Raw genomic sequence first — 18,274 nt, 5'->3', positions numbered from 1 at the left:
TTATATATAAACCTTACATAAAAATGGGAATGTTCTGGCTGTTACAACTATGATTAAATGTACAAAAATATATTCATAGTTCTCAACTAGAGATGAGTATGTCTTATAAATGACATTGCACCAGCCCTATCTAATAAAAAATTGCACTGGGGATGCCTGATGTTAAGAGATTTGCAGGCCTTCTGTTTAGCTGCCAGATACCACTAACCTGAATTATGGAATAGTGTACCCTGAATTGATTCACTCATCTCTAGTCCCAACTGTCCCAATACAACAGTACAGTCCTGGATTTGCGTGTATGCCTTGCTATCCTGGGTGTTTGCTGAATATCCCTTATTATCACCGCCTCACTTTCACATCTCCTTCTGTCAGGTTAAAAATAAATGGTAAATGGGTGTGGCTAGGGGTGCTGCGGGAGCATGGTCAATATTTGCCATGTAGTGATACATGCATCACATGGTTTATTCCTCTTTCTCTTCTGTAAAAGTTGGGATGTATTTTTCTAGTGCCACTTCCAAGTCCTTCAACTACCACTTGCTGTTCCCCACTTGTGCTCCTCAAGCAACTGGATTAAAGCCATCTTCCACCAGTATCGTAACAGGGAGCTTAGTATGGAGTTTAGTTTATGCAGTACTGTCGGTGCTATTAAGAAGGGCATGTTATGTAGTGATAGTAGTTTTAAAGTGGAGTTACTTATTGATGCATCTCTTATGACCTCACAAACCTATTATGTACGCATTTCATTAGTTATGTACAGTTATAATGTTATCGGCACTACTTGATGCTAAAGTTAGCAACGTTGAAATGCCCGTTTGAAATAATCAGGTAAAACTTTACAGTTACTCATCTGGTGAGAGGTCAGAGGTCAGCTGTCTGCTTTACCTTTGCTGGTTATCAAAAATTGAGGGGATGCTAGGTCGCTTTTTTAAATTATTAACTTCAAAGTAAATAATGTAAGAAAACGGTAGAGGGTTCCCTTTATTTTTGATAACGAGCCAAGGTAAAGCAGACAGCTGGTGGCTAGTATTAGGCTGGGAAGGTCCATTGTTATTTGGCCTTTCGAAGCCTAAAAATAGCCTGCAGCTGCCTCAGAAGTGTTTCATCCATTAGATGCACCAGTTCTGACATTTGCCTGGGTCTTTCCTGATTGTCCTGATGCAGTGGCAATTGGGGTAATATATTTGGGATTAATGTCAGCTGTGAACTGACAGCTTTCCTGAAGCCCCAGGGTTAGTAATAGATAGGCATCTGTCAGAGACCCCCATTACTAACCCAGTAAGTAAACGTTTTAAAAACATGCAAACACTGGAAACATTAGTTTTTTGAATAAAGACTCTCCCACACTCCCTCGTTTACCAATTATTGATTTAAAAAAATCCTCAAAGTTCCAATGTATTCCAAAGGTGTAATGTCCCACAATGTCTATCGAATCCTATCCTGCCATGGGACACTACATCATTGGATTACTTTGGCACTTCAAAATTAATAAATTTATGAACGAGGGAGTGTTGAGGAGTCTTTATTCAAATAAATTATTTTTTCCAGTGTGTGTGTGGGTGTTTTTTAACTGTACACTTAACCAGTTGATAATGGGGGAGTCTGATAGACACCTCTTCATTACTAATACCTGGGCTTGATGCCACCTCTCAATTTACAACTGACATCAACCCAAAAATATTAACCCAATTGCTACTACACCAAGGTAATTGGGAAGAACTGTGCAGAGTGCCAGAATTGGTGCATATAATGGATGTGCCCGTTTTAGGGCAGCTGCGGGCTGCTATTTTTAGGCTGGGAAGGGCCAAGTAACCATGGGTCTTCCCAGCCTGATAATACCAGCCTCCATCTGTATACTTTACAATGTCTGGTTATCAAAAATACTGGGGACACCACAACGGTTTTCTGTTTTTTAAATAATGTTGTGCCATCCCCTTTATTTTTGATAACCAGCTAAGGCAAAGCAGACAGCTGAGGGCTGCAGACCACAACTGTCTGTTTAACCTGCATTAGTTATCAAAAATAGGGGGGACTCAGTCATTTATTTTTATTTATTCTCTATCCATATTTTTTTTCAGGGCAATTGCCCTGCTCTTACACCCATTTTGCTTCCCTAGCCCTAACTCCTAAACTCTTTTACATCCATTTTACAGCACCAAAGTCTTGGTGTCTGGGGTCAAGTTTGGGTCAAGTCTGGGTACTGAACTGAGCTTTTGACTAAAGTCCGGCCGAACCTGGTGAACTCAAACATCAACTGGTCAGCTGATCCCTATTGAAGATATTTTCTGTTTTGGCCCCAAATTGCAATTTTTAAAGTGTAATTCATACCAGACATTATATTGGGTGTGCATAATATGACTAGGCGGGAAGGTGTTCAAAATACAGATATATGTACTTAGTTTCATAGTTTTTAAGGTTGAAGGTAGACTTAAGTCCATTGAGTTCAACCTATAGATTAACCATACTTGTTTGGTCTCCAGTAGTTGTTTTATTAGGATAAACCCAGTGTGTTTGTCTTAAGGTTACCAGGAGGTCAAAGAAAAGGGATCCTCTCTGAGTGCCTGTCTCTGTGAGCCATTATGGCAAAGAATGACAGATGTACACGCCGTTAAATAGGAGCAATTTTCTATAGTACTACAGTTAGGTCCATATATATTTGGACAGATACATCATTTTTCACATTTTTGTCTGTACATTACCACAATGGATTTTGAACAAAACAATTCATATGCAGTTAAAGTTCAGACTTTCAGCTTTAATTCAGTGAGCTGAACAAAATGATTGCATAAAAATGTGAGAACTAAAGCATTTTTTAAACTCAAATTTAAACTCAATCCCTTAATTTCAGGGGCTCAAAAGAAATTGGTCAAATTAAATATTTGGAAATAAAATGTTAATTTCTAATATTTGGTTGACAACCCTTTGTCGGCAATGACTTCCTGAGATCTTGAACTCATGGCCATCACCAGACGCTGTGTTTCCTCCTCTTTATTGCTCTGCCAGCCTTTACTGTAATGGTTTTCAGTTGCTGCTTGTTTGTGGGCCTTTCTGTCTGAAGTTTAATCTTTAACAAGTGAAATGCGGCTCTATTGTACTGAGATCAAGTGATGACTTGACCATTCACGAATATTCCACTTCTTTGCTTTATAAATTCCTGGGTTGCTTTGGCTTTATGTTTTGGGTCATTATCCATCTGTATTATGAAACACTGATCAATCAGTTTGTCTGCATTTAGCTGGATTTGAGCACACAGTATGTCCCAGAATTCATCTAGATGTTTCTGTTTTGTGTTACATCATCAATAAACACTAGGGACCCAGTGGCACTGGAAGCCACACATGCCCAAGCCATCACACTGCCGTGTTTTACAGATGATGTGGTATGCTTTGGATCATGAACTGTACCATGCATTTGCCATACGTTTTGCTTTCCATCATTCTGGTAGAGGTTGATCTTAGTTTCATCTGTCCAAAAAATGTTCTTCTAGAAGTGTGCTGGTTTTTTAAGATTTTTTTTTATCAAAGTCCAATCTAGCCTTCTTACTTACTCTTGAGGTTATGAGTGGCTTGCACTGTGCAGTGAACCCTCTTTTTTTTCTTTCATGCAGTCTTGTCTTTATGGTAGATTTGGATATTGATACGCCTACATTCTGGAGAGTGTTGTTTACTTGGTTGGATGTTGTGAAGGGGTTTCTTTTCACCATGGTAATTATTCTGCGATCATCCACCACTGTTGTCTCCCATGGGCGTCCAGGTCTTTTTGCATTTTTGAGGTCACCAGTGCTTTCTTTGTTTTTTAGGATGTACCAAACTGTAGATTTAGCCACTCCTATTATTGTAGCAATTTCTCAGATTTTTATTCTGTATTTGCAGATGTTTGATGGCTTGTTTTACAATCATGGAGAGCTCCTTTGACCGCACATTTACTTCTCAGCAAAAACTTCAAAATGCAAACACCACACCTCAAATCAACTCCAGGACTTTTATGTGCTTAATTGAGAATTAAATTACAGGAATTGCCCACACGGCCCATGAAACAGTGTTTGAGTCAATTGTCCTATTAATTTTGGGCCCTTTAAAACCAGGATAGCACATGTAAAGGAGCTGAAACTCCTAAACTCTTCATCAAAATTTTAATGTGGATACCCTCAAATGAAAGCTAAAAGTCAGGACTTTATGTCCATTATATAACTATAACTTTAATATGTTTCAGTAAACAGGTTAAAAAAAACTAAAATTTGTGTCAGTGTCCAAATGACCTAACTGTAAGTCAAAATTGTCAAGCTTCTATACAATACTGATGTCCTGTAAGGCTTAGAGAAGAACAGAAACAGGCATAGTATTACTTAATTATGAGTAGTACTTTTTCCATTTACCTAAAGCTTCATTAATACAGAGGGTAGCTGAGAGATTCATGAATGAGGGAAAGCCACTGGCTAGAATGGATATTATTACAATAAGTGGGCAAAAAACAATAAATTGTATTAAAGCCACTGTACAAATGAAACATTTTTGATGGACGCTAATGAACAAGGACATAGTTTAGCTATTAAACAGGGTTTTCACACATCCAAAACCCAAATGCATAAACCCTATTATGGCACATAGATGTCATAGAGAGGAGCACGATATTCAACTCCCTCTATTTACATCACAGGACGACAAGTTTGTTACAGGGAAATGTATGGCCAAATGCAGCTTTGTAGAGTAGAGAATGCAATCAATGGTTAACATCTGATTTATATCTGGCTGCTGTTTAAGAGGAGGTGTGTTTGTGTCTCATCTCAAAAATATAAAGAATGAACATGATGGTGTTGTGCCTCAACAAACTGATGTATAACAGATATGAAAACAGAACTGCTTTGAACATTAATGGGAACCTGTCAGGTCCACTATGTCCTCTAACCTAGCAGCAGACACATGTGTGGGCCAAAATTTCTTACCTAACCAATCCTGTCTAAAGCTATTGTCAAAAAACAATGTTTTAAAAATAATTTACAAGGTTTGTTCTCCATATGCTAATTATGGCTGTGACTAGTACTCAGACCAATGTAATACTATGGGGCAGTGGCTATTAACGCTTTAATGCTATTTTTATGACGATTCGGCATGAGAAAACAAGCACAGCATGCTGTGAGTTACCGCACAAATGGGACGGGGCACACCCTTTCAAGTCGATGGGTGCGTGGAAATCATCAGAATGTACTTGGATGTCTGATTTCTGCACCTCACAGAAAGAAGATGGAGAAATCTTGTTCTCCATCTAGTCCACACCTGTGCTATGATTCTCTCATGCGAGAGAATGGGATCACTCTAAGTTGATACTCTGATCAAACTTTGAACAGAGTTTGATCAGTGTCATTTTCATAATTGAGCCAACTCTCTTGCATGAGAGAATCTACGGTCGTGTGAGCACAGCCTTACTCTGTTATTTCTCCTAGAAATGTATGGCTAAATTGACAACTGGATGTTACTAGTTGGGGTGTGTTCCTACATGGTTTCATGCTTGTATATTATATTTAGAATTAAAAAATATAAAGGCATAAGACATCACCAATACAAAACTTCATATGTGACATGAGACAAATTCCTGCTCATCCAAGGGGGTGATGCTGGGAGCAGAATGCTTTTAAGTAATGTCTGAAATGATGAAGATAATTACTTGCTTCAATATTGAGACAGTTGTCAATGTATTTATACACTTCTAAGAGTCACAATGCACATTTCTAAGAAAAAAAAATCTTCACATTTTTCTTTCATGAAGAATACTGTTTTATTCCTAAAGTAGACTTGCTAAGATTGAGAATAGGCCTCCTTTGAAGAAATTGTAAGTGAATGTGCTAGTGTACAATAATATAAATGAGAAAAGTATGTAATATTTCTGCGTTACCATATTTCCCAGAAAATTAGACGTTGCAAGGCAATATATTTTTAGAAAACATTAAACATCTTTTCCGCAAAAGGACTTTGTCTTTTAATCATTGTAATTTCTGTATTAAACAAACTCAGAACAAGAATTGAACTCTGAAAGCAAAACTTCGATCTGTTCTTATTTATCGCAACCTCAGGAGTATATGTGAATAACACAAAGTGGTTTGAGGTTTTCCGAAAAACAAAAATCAACTCTGAAAAAAATATAAAATACTATTTTGAACTTAAACAAATTACTTTTAGCCAAGCTGAGATGATTAGCTAAAAAAAAAAGTAAATGACACAATATGTCGAGGAATTTAGTAGTAAGGGTTATAACCAATAAGTGCAAGGAAATTGACTTATCATTCCAACTGTTTGGCCAATGTGTTTTAAACATACAATAAGATAAACTGTGTTTTATTGTGGATACTGACATTCCTGGAATCTAAAATAAATGCCAGATAACCCCTTATTTGCCGCAAAGGTCAGAAAAATAGTACTGCAGAGTGGATTGCTGCTTCCAAAGGCACTGAGGGGATTAAGAAATGTTTCCGGGTCAAGACTCTTGAATTTATTACAATTGTCAGCTTCAGGACTCAACAGTTGAAAAGACAATTTGGAGCATATGTATCGAATTTGCAACTGTAGTTAGTAATAAAGTGTTTGCCTGAGATCAGCCAGTATTCTGGGCAGGTTTTTATCCCTGTCAGGATATGAGGAACACTCCCGAACTTTTGACAGTGATGAAACCAGCGTAGATGCCAAGCGGGGCACTGTAACGCATGCCACACAAGTAGAGTCCATCAGGTGGAGGATACTCTTAGTGATACATTGCCACTAAGAAGTATTGGGACGGAATAATCAGCAGTGAAATATCCCAGCTGGTCATGATTTCTGCCTGTGCCAAACACCTGCAAACTCTAAAAGGATATCAAAACAAAACTCCACCCAATGGCAAAAAGCCATCCCTTAACAACCAGTCGTTGACTCTACATCACCATAAAAATTAATTTAACATTTCTACAGAAACAGTATTCTTCCTGTCCCAAAAGGCTCTTCCATTTCCTTTCACAGTTCTTTCGGCTAAGATAAATATGCCACAGAAAACAAACAGAAAATAAAGAGCGTAAATATTTGATGACTGGAAAAAATATCTGCTGGTTACAACTGTTTATTTGTGGAAGCTTGTGAACTAAGTAGGTTTTATTAACCTCCAGACTATCTCATGATGCTTAGGTTCTTCTTTCTTTAACATATTCTGAAAAGTTATGCTGCCACATCTGGTAAAACTGTACAGCACACACTGAGAACGCTGAAAGAACAAGTAGAACCCAAGGTGACCGCAAGATGTTTGTTCCATTTACTTACGTGATTACATGACAAGGACCAGGCTGTGGCTAGCTAAAGTTAGAAAATACCTTTTGCTTTAGGGTTCCCTAAGTCCTTTGAGCCTAATAAAATCTTGTTTTGTAGGGAAAATTACAGAATAAAGTTAGATAGTACATGTAAGAAAAGTGATATTATATTATTATTATTATTATTATTATTAATAATAATAATAATAATATTAATAAAAATACTAATCACATAGAAATAAATATATTTGAAATTTACTGAGACTCTTAGCATACAACATAATATTAGCATAAGTTATTATAAATTTGGTCAATTAGTTATATAGAAAGCAGCCACTTCCAGGTATGTGAGGATATCAACAGCTCACCCTTAGTGATATCAGACAATGCGGATGAGAATATATGGTTTGAAGGGATCAGCTGGTTTAGGCTTAGGATTAGAGGAGGACACAGCCAAAAGGGGACCTTGAGCAGAAAAAAATGTATGGACCCTTTGCAGTCCAACAACTCATAATATTTCACAATTCCACCTGCTTTGGACATGTAATTGGGCCCCCTTACCACTTGGGCCCCTGTATAGTTGCACCAATGGTATGTCCCCTCCTGCTGTAGATGACTTTGACTTCTTATTAACAAATAGAAGAAAATATGACGTAAGTAGTGGTAATGTCATTGCAAAGGTTTACCAGGAAGGAAAAGCCACAAAACAGCATGAAAGCATGTAGATTGTTGTGAAAAGGAAACAAGGCATATGGACTTTTAGCGGGTAAAATAAGTATTGAACACTTCACCAATTTTCTAAGTAAATATATTTTTTAAAGGTGCTATTGACTGGAATTTCTCACCAGATGTTAGTAACAACCCATCCAATCCACACAGGCAAAGAAATGAAGCCATAGATGTCCATAAATTATGTTATCTGTTATCATGAGAAATGACACAGGGAAAAAGTATTGAACATGCTTACTGATAAGAAGAATTTACACACTACAATAGAGAGAGAGGACCCCACCGACCATAAGAGCTTACACTCTACAGTTGAGAGGACCCCCCATAAGAGCTTACACTTTATAGTATAGAAAGAGAGGACCCCGCTGACCATAAAAACTTTCACTCTAAAAAAGATGACCCCGCTGACCCCTAAGAGCTTTCACACTACATTAGAGACAGAAGACCCCGCTGACCTTAATAGCTTACACTCTACAGAAGAAAGAGGACCCCGCTGAGCATAAGAGCTTACACTCTATTGGACCGCGTGAGAGAGTCCTACTGACCATAAAAGCTTACACAGTACAGTAGAGAGATATTATCCCAGTTACCATAAGAGGTTACACTCTACAGTTGAGAGAGAGGACCCCCCCATAAGAGCTTACACTTTATAGTGAAGAAAGAGAGGACCCCGCTGACCATAAGAACTATCACTCTAGAAAAGAGGACCCCGTTGACCATAAGAGCTTTCACACTACATTAGAGACAGAAGACCCTGCTGACCATAAAGCTTACACAGTACGGTAGAGAGAGATTATCCCGGTGACCATAAGAGCTTACATGCTATAGGAGAGAGAGAGAGATAATCCCACTAACCATAAGAGCTTGCACCCTAAAGGAAAGAGAGAGGATCCCGCTGACCATAAGAGCTTACACTCTATAGGAGCATGCGAGAGAGGGTCCTACTGACCATAAAAGCTTACACAGTACGGTAGAGAGAGATTATCCCGGTGACCATAAGAGCTTACATGCTATAGGGGAGAGAGATAATGCCTCTAACCATAAGAGCTTGCACCCTAAAGGAAAGAGAGAGGATCCCGCTGACCATAAGAGCTCACAATCTAGAGAGAGGACCCCGCTGACCATAAGAGCTTACACACTACATTAGAGAGAGGATCCTGTTGATCACAAGAACTTACACGCTACAGGAGAGGGAGAGGATCCTTCTGACCATAAGAGCTTACACTCTACAGGAAAGAGAGAGGACCACGCTGATCATAAGAGCTTATACCCTACAGATAAGAGAAAGAGAGAAGGGTCCCACTGACCATAAAAGCTTACACTCTACAGAAGAAAGAGAATTACACAGTGACTCCAGAGATAGAAAACAACTCTGCCACACAAACTACAGTATGCTCCACTGGGAACCGCTTATCTGTGTACAAGATATGATAATCCGCAAGATGTCAAAGCTGCAGGATACTATGGAGAGGCCCATGCAACAACACAAAATGAGATTAATCCATTCTCTGATGCTTCAGCAGTCTGGAAAATTGTGTTGGCCAAGTTTTTTTTTCTTGCAAAACCGCGAATAGAATCTCAAATTGTTTGAATTAAAATTTAAAAATAAATTTAGGGAACTAAACTCAAACTTTATCTTGCATGGATTGATCCTCTTAGCTTTAGTGGCAACCATGGTACAGGGGCACATAAAGTCCCTGCAACAACGTATGCTTCTGTGCATGTGTGAAAAGATAAAACAATATATCATTAACATATAACAATACAACCTTCTGCACACAGCTCTGTCAAGTAGTGTATGCAATGTATGTTTAAATGCAAAACAAAAAATTATCTTTACCAAAGTCAATAGATCTAAGTACATTTTCCAATGCATTAATGCTTCAGGTATTAAATATGCAAAATATTTCTTTAGGCAGTCACACAATCAACTCTTACTAAATTAAACCGTATCTCCAGTTATACTGAACAGCAGTTTTACTGAATCGCTTTGTGCAATCCCAGTCTATGATCCAGGTCAGCGCTCTCTGGCCATGGACACGAGCTGCATGAATTTCCTTACCTTCCGGGATCCCAGGCTCAACTACTGATTAGCTGGGCTGACAGGATGTCACCTATGCGCTGAATGCTGTACAGAGGACATCAGGCTCCGGGGAACCCTGAAGATCAGGAAATTTGTGCAGCTCCTGTGCACAGCCAAAGAACACTGACCTGGACCAAAGACTGGAGACGCACAAAGTGATCCATTCATCTCTAGTTGGACAAATTTGCTCAAATGTGTATGGTCACTTTCAAGTGTAAATGGACATATGCTTTACACAAAATAACATGTAAGGATTGATCCTTCCAGTGGGATCTACTTGTGTTCGGACAGCCCAAAGACAATTGCAAAACAAGCAAACACAGATCAATTTTTTCATTCACCCAATAATCAAGGTAAACAGCAATCATAGCAATGAAACAATCTGCATAAAATCAGAGTAGCCAAGTAGATTCCAAAGAAAAGGAGTAAATGTCAAAGTAAAGCTCAGTTTAGACAAGAAGAATATAAAACCTAGCAATGCAAAGAGTCTTTCAAGAAATACCGGCAGATCTTTGACAACACCTGCATAGATAGCTGATGCACTACTATTCAACTGGGGATGATTCAGTGCAGGATATTGAACTCAAAAGTCACTACTGCTGCTCCGGTTGGGATTAAAGTGGCCACACGTTTCAAAATATATATTGTACAGATCATGAGAATAGATCAATCTGCTCAATGTGGTTCACTACCTTCAACCATAAACAAACAATGTTTATACTAGGTCCATAACTGGGCTGTGTTCATCAAATGACCAAACACATAAATGTAAATCACAATAATGAATTATCTTGGATGCCTTTGTACTAAATGAGGGGATTAGGGTATTAGTTGTAGGGTGGAATGCAGCACTGTCACACACATGGCACAATTTATGGAGGGATTGGTGATAAACAAAGTAGACAAGCAAAACTCACGATCTTTAGATAGGGAGTACATTATATTTTACTGACCACAAGATGATTTGTATCATTGTTAGATAGCGAACGGAGGAAAAGATAGCTTGTAGCTATCCGCTTTCCAGGATGTTACATACAGGCTGGGATCATACGAGCGAATAAAAAATCCGTCCCGTTCTTATCCAGAAAAGTGGATTAAACACCTGGCCCAGGAAACCCCATTAACTTATGTATTCATATCATGCATATAACATTGCTAGTATTTTGAATGACAAAGTGTGTCAACAATGCCCAATTGTTAAAGAGGTTGACCACGTTGAACAATCTCTTCTTGAATGCTATATTCCCAAATGTAAAATAAAATACCTTCTCACGCACTCCCGAGGCTTGCGCGTCATTGAATGAGTCCTGTAGCCAATCAGCAACCACTACTGAGTTATTGTGCTTTCACTTCCTTTTTACAAACCTTGGACATTTGTGGTAGATGTGAGAGTAGTAGCCCATCAGTGACCACTGATTTACTGCAGGCAGGGTTGGCTCCAGGTTTTTGTGGGCCCCGGAAGAAAGAGTCTCAGTGGGCCTCATACACACATAGGCATACACATACACAGATACATACACATACAGGCATACGTACATATACATATTTAAAGAGAAATTCAGAAAAATACATACAAATAGACATAAATCTATACAGAGTCATATGCACTGACATACATAGATACACATCATATATACACACATGCAGACACATTAGAGGTATTTTTAATATGGGGAAGCCGGCAGCAGCCTCAATCACCTCCCCCACTTATCTCCCGTCAAGCTCCTCCAAGCCATTTAGCTGTGCCGCACTGATTGGTGGCCATCACTAACAGATGTGGCCGCACTCAGAGCACACTGACACTGCTATGTATCCATCACAAGAGAGGCTGGGGACATACCCATTACTGGGCGGCATACGCATTTCTGAGGAGGGGGGAATACAGCTGCAGAGGGGGTATACAACTTTATAGGGGGGCATTAGGCTCTGGGGTGGGGGGACCATACAGCTCTGGGGGGTACAGTGTTATGCAGCCCCTATTTTCCTCCATATAGTGTGATGAAGCCCCCATATTCCTCCATATAGTATAACGCACCCAATATTCCTTTATATAATATATTGCGCCACATAATATAATGCAGCCTTATATTCCTTCATATAGTGTTATGCAGCCCCCATATTTCTCCATATAGTATTGTGTAGCCCCCATATAATATTACACAGCCTCCATATAGCACTATGCAGCCCCAATATAGCACTATTTAGCCCCACAAAGCACTATGCAGTCCCATATAGTATTATGCACCCCCATACAGTAGTATGCAGCCCCCATAATGTTGCACCCCCATAGTCCTCTGGCCACCGTGATTAAATACATATTAGGCTGGACTCAGATAAGCGCATGGCATCCGATGTGATATGCTAATGACTCCCGGCTCAGGCTCTCCTGCGAGTGTGAGACGAACGTCATGCAACTGTGACCCGATCCTGCAATCAGGTCACAGCTGTGAAGCTGAGGACGGGTGCTGCGGAGGAGAGAGAGGGGGTTAATCCCCCCATCTCCTCCATTGTCAGCCTGTGCGTATATTGCACTGCACTGGGATAACATCCAAGTGCAGTGCGATGTATCTCTCGCACCCATTCACTTGAATGGGTGCAAGGAATACGGCTCTAGCAGAAAATCGCAGCATCCTGCCGCTTTTCTCGCATCCAGAATCTGGATGCGAGAAAAGCTGACTAACTGCTCTCCCTCATTGACTAACATAGGTCCGAGTGCAATGCGAAATTTTCTCGCATTGCACTCGTCTGATTTTCACGCTCGTGTGAGCGTACCCGTATACTCATTTCTCCTCATTCCCATGCTGCTCCGGTCTCCTCAGCATGTCCAGTGTTCTGCCACTCTGCACATTTCAGCACAGTAGGTTTGCACACTAGTGACATCATCACGCTTTGATGTACTAAGCTGTCAGAGTGTCGCAGACACAGCGGGAGAATGAGGAGAGAGGCAGCACTCTGCTCACCCTCATCTCACTTGTATCAGCATCTGCGATACCAATGCAATTGAAAGTGCAATCCTCAATGGGGTCCTGTAGGATGGGGGCACCAGTGCAGCACTGATACTGGCCCCCCTGACTCACGGGCCCCATAGTGGTCGAATGACCTTTCGCCTTTGGCAGTACACCCTCCCTGCCAACTGTAAGTGGGCCCTCCAGCGGTCCAGAGCCTGGGTGCGCTGGGTGCTGAGACCAACCCTGACTGCAGGGCTGACATGGCAAAAAAAAGGTCACATGAGCCTCGGGAGACCCAATGTCCAGATTGCTGAAATGGCACAGATGTAGGAGATTAGTGTATGGTGTTTCTATTACATTGTTTAATGTAGCATTTCATGTAGTAGAAAACCCCTTTATGTTGCTGTGCAAAAATCTGTTTTGATAGAGTAGTATACGCAGCAAGGAAAAATAGCTAGGGGACTGAGACATAAAATTCCTTAATATAACACATGGAGTTAACTTTAGTTTTCAGTTCTATTTGCCTTTAAGGTTGGATCAGACAATGTCTAGATGGAAAACTGCATAGACTTGCTTTGTTCATCAAGTCATCTACACCAGAAAACCACAGATAACAAATTTGTGCTTCTCTTGAATCCAAGAAGCATATCTTGGAAAGTTCATCTTCTTAAGCCAATTTTTAATTCACCTTAAAAAATTGATAATTTGAATAAACAAAATAAGAGATCTCTGACCTGGGGTTCAGAAAATACTTGCTTTATACTGTTGATTGGCCCATATGGGATACCACTTCCTTCAAAGAGCTCAAGCCATTCAGCGGTTGTTTTTTCTGAGAACCTAGGAACAAACAAAGGATTGTGGTTTAAGTTTTCTCTTTTTGAAAAAAAATAGAAAAAATTGAAATTATGTAAAGTACTACCACACTGATTTATTCCCAGGCGGCCAATATTGAAACAGAAAATGTTCAGCGGAAATGCAAACGCTTGAAGCCCTAGGCAAAGAACATGGTTAAAGAGCCTTGTAATTCTATCTGATTGTCTTAATATGAGATGTAAACCAAAATTATCAGCAATTTCATATATGGTCAGAGGATTTCCTCAAGGCCTTTTGTACTGTAATGATCATCACATTTGTAAGACAATAGCATTACCATTCTGGGGAAAAAAACTACTCAAGTTTTGATCTGAAAAATCTGATATGAAGCAGCCTTGACTTTTTCCTGCCGATCATATGTGAAACATATGTCGGAACTAACAACCGCAACTGTTAGATAGCTAAACGATGTTCACATTTATTAGCAACATAGTTTTGAAATATGGATTAGTGGGGTCACAGGGCCATGGACCACAATGCACTTTACATATCCTGGATGGAGGCAAAATTCTTATTTTGTAGCCTGTTGAAAGCTCGGATCACAGCACATTCATTTACAAAAAAAATCATCTGTTAAATGTTGCAGTTTTAGTAAGCAATAAGATCCCAGTATACAACCCGGCAGCTGATGTGACCTTTTGATAAGTAGAGCAGGAAACAAAGTTGCATGATTAAGGTCTATGTGCAAAGGTGCTGAGCCAAAACTTGTTATATAATCCTCTTACATTTTTCTCTTTCTAGTACATGCTGTTAAATGTGAAGGAACAAGTATATCCTAGTGAAAGATTGCCTGTTGAAGAAAATGATTCAAATCTGTTGGACAATTTCTCATCATAAAAGTACAGTTACTTCTTTTAAAGCTTAGCTACAGTTTAAAACAGTTGGCCACTACTTTACAAGTCACTTTCATGTGAAATAGATAGGCACTTTAAGGGCTCTTTTCCATTTGCTTTTTATGTGCAAGTGCGATCTGATAAAACATCGGATCACACTCACACCAGTGTTAATCAATGAGGCAGAGTCCTCTTTCCTTTTATTTCTTGACACAAATCGTGCTCTCAGTGCATTCGCAGCATGCTACATTTTGCAACAAGTCTTGGCTCACGCACCCCCATACAAGCCTATAAGAGCATGTGAAACATCGCACTGCACTCGTATGTTATGCAACTGCAGTGCAATATACGCAGAGACAGGCAGCGGAGGAGATGGGAGAAAGTGTTCCCTACCTCTTCTCCGAGACTGTGATACGATCTCAAGATAGCATCCCAGTCACATGACCCACGCAGCAGAGGGTCATTAGCATATAGCTTCTGATGCTCTCACATTGGAAGCGGTACGCAAGTGGAAAAGAGCTCTCATAAATATTCTTCTTTCCCAAATTCCGCTGTAACTTGAGCTGCTCTTCTGGTCTCCCGATCTCTGGCTGAGAATTTCCTGCTTCCTGTCATGTCAGATCAGATTCTAGGCTCAGGAAACTGACGGGTTGGTGTTCCTTGCCGTGTGCGTAGGTGGGACTTGTATGTGTGGGTCGGTCAGCATTCCGCAGCGCTCACGCTGTTCTTGTGCATGTTGCTGCCGCAGATACAGCTATCCCTGACGATCCATGTACACACACTACTGTATACCCTGTTTAGTAAATATATACACCCTGCTTTATTCCCTCTATTATACCTCAACTCCCATTTCTTTTTGCACTTTCTCCAGTACCTTACACCATAAGGGCTGGATTGAACCAAGTCTTTTGATTGCTGTTTTTAGTTTAAAATTAATTATATGTCACATGTATGGCTCTCTTTTAAAATTATTTAATGAAGGTTAGATTTTAATCGGTTTTCTGACCTTTCCTGCTGTTAATTTTAACTTAGGCTATGTTCACACAGTGCATATTTTCTAGCCACAAAGATCCAGCATTTTTGGCCCCAAAAAACGCACACGCAAAAACTCACCAAAAACCACATGCATTTTTTTTATACATTTTTGCCACGTTTTTACCACATTTTACCCAATGCGTTTTTAAGTCAAACCTATTGACTGGAAGGAATCAAAAATGATGGCAAAACACAAAGAATTGACATGCTGCATCTTCAAAAACACAGCCAAGATGCAGCCAAAAAAAGATGCACAGTGCTGACAGCAAAATAGAAATCTCATAGACTTTGCTGGGGGAAGGAAATGCATGCAGTTTGGTGCATCTTTGTGACCTCAAGCACCAAAAACGCAATAAAAGATGCACTGTGTGAACATAGCCTTATGCTGACTGCAACCAAGCTTCCTTTCCCTTCTCTATTCTATCAATGCCAAACTAGGTGTAATATTTTAAAAGGTGGTATTTTAATAGGATTTTCAGGGAGCACTTTTTATCCATTTTGATCTCAAATAGAGATGAACAGACCCATGTATATTCGGGTTCACCGGGTTCTGCCTGAATTTAGTTAAAAGTTTAGTTAGGGACAGACTTGACCTGATCTTGATCTTGGACCCCGAACCCAATATACGTAAGTCAATAGGGTCTTGAACTATCGGGCTTGACTTGAGTAAAGAGTATAATGGACGTCAATGATTGGGCAGTTTGGTTCTTCACCCACATACAGCCAGTTATAAACAAAGCATTTCCAGGAGAGGGATTGCGGGGTTTTTTGTTTGGAGGACACAAAGCATCAGAAAATGTTTTTACCCCCAATGAGAGTCAGAGACTGCAGCAGCTATCACTGGGCTGAGCACCAAGCGTATCTGAGCACCTAGATGTTTGATTGAGTGGTTAGCATATGAACAGCACTTCAACTTGGACACAGACTTTTTTTTATAAGAACGGTTTTGAGTTCAAGCTTAGGACAACCAGTGTTTGGTACGAACCCCGATCTTTACAGTGCAGGTTGACTCATCTCTTATTATAATGATTCATGTCTTTAGTGTATAAAGGAATTGCTACTTAAAGTGCTCCTGCAGGGTTCCTTTTCACTTTTCTACCCTTTATGTTCTGGAATTCAGCTGTCCATCTACTGATTTCCTGATGAGGCGGTATCTGGTTTGTGTTTATACAACGCAACCAATCTGGGGAGTGAGAACTTCTAAAGGAAGAGAAGAAAGCAGCAGCCTGAAAAAATGGACAGGGTGCTTTACATGGTGCGACATTGCTAATGATATATCGTCGGGGTCACGTCGTTAGTGACGCACATCCGGCACAGTTATCGACATTGAAGCGTCAGACACCAATGAGCGACTATCAACGAGTGCAAAAACGTGAAAAATCGTTGCTCGTTGATACGTCGTTCATTTCTTTAATATCATTGCTGTTGCAGGTACAATGTTGTTCCTCGTTCCTGCGGCAGCACACATCGCTATGTGTGACACTGCAGGAACGACGAACATCTCCATACCTGCATCCACCGGTAATGAGGAAGGAAGAAGGTAGGCGGCATGTTACGGGCGCTCATCTCCGCCCCTCCTCTGCTATTGGACAGCAGCCATGTGACGTCGCTGTGATGCCGCACGAACCGCCCCCTTAGAAAGGAGGCGGATTTCCGGCCAGAGCGACGTCGCAGGGAAGGTAAGTCCGTGTGACAGGTGTTAGTGATGTTGTGTGCCACGGGCAGCGATTTGCCCGTGTCGCACAACCGATGGGGGCGGGTACACTTGCTAGCGATATTGGTACTGATATCGCAGCGTGTAAAGTACCCTTTCGACTACCTAAGATTCCTTGCAGGCATTGGAGCAAAACTGGAGTCACAGATCATGATGTGTCATGATGGAAATGAGCTAAAATGCAGCTAGGCAGCAATCACACAGGAAAATAATAAGCAATCCCATGCCCTACATTATCCACACAAAGATAATGAGCTAGGGGGTTATTTTTGGGTGTAATTTATGGTTTAAGAAGAAATTGCCTTGAAATTTCTTTATACAGATGCTGTGTATGAGCTAAACATTTGTTTAGATGAAATGCTGAACGATTCTCACATTGAGACAGGTGTCCACTGATTTCAATCTGTGTTCCCGGCAGACTAAAGTGGTGGCAGGCAAACTGGGTAGATTTTAGTAGTGGTGTTTGCAGAAAATCATTTTTTGAAAAATGTTTTGCTACACAATGCTACAGGAACATATAGAATAATATTGATTCTCCATATAATGATAAAGCTACTCAGGGAATAAACTAGAATGCACCACAATCGGAACCTTTTCAGTCAGGATGTCAATGAGTCAAGTCTATGTAAATATTATGCTCTCATGGTACGCTTAATGAATTTTCAAGGCAAGCACATAGATCATTTCTGGAGTTACACAAGTGGTTTCCTTGATGCTCTGTGAAGCAATTGCAAATCAGTATCAAACGTGCCTTTAGACTGTTCAACATCCCCTAGTAATCACTGGGGTGTATTT

The 18,274-nt window shown here is 40.2% G+C and overlaps 1 protein-coding gene across 1 annotated transcript in view; it reads right to left on the bottom strand.

The window, feature by feature from the left end:
- SUGCT (succinyl-CoA:glutarate-CoA transferase) overlaps positions 1-18,274 on the bottom strand; it is a 1,764,969-nt gene that overhangs the window by 988,667 nt on the left and 758,028 nt on the right. Inside the window, exon 12 of the mRNA XM_075316596.1 lies at positions 13,759-13,861. Coding sequence (XP_075172711.1) covers positions 13,759-13,861 — 103 coding nt within the window. The remainder of the gene's footprint in view (positions 1-13,758; positions 13,862-18,274) is intronic.

The sequence above is a fragment of the Anomaloglossus baeobatrachus genome, chromosome 6 (assembly GCF_048569485.1).
Source record: "Anomaloglossus baeobatrachus isolate aAnoBae1 chromosome 6, aAnoBae1.hap1, whole genome shotgun sequence".
NCBI lineage: Eukaryota > Metazoa > Chordata > Amphibia > Anura > Aromobatidae > Anomaloglossus > Anomaloglossus baeobatrachus.
This window is presented reverse-complemented; position numbering and strand designations above follow the sequence as displayed.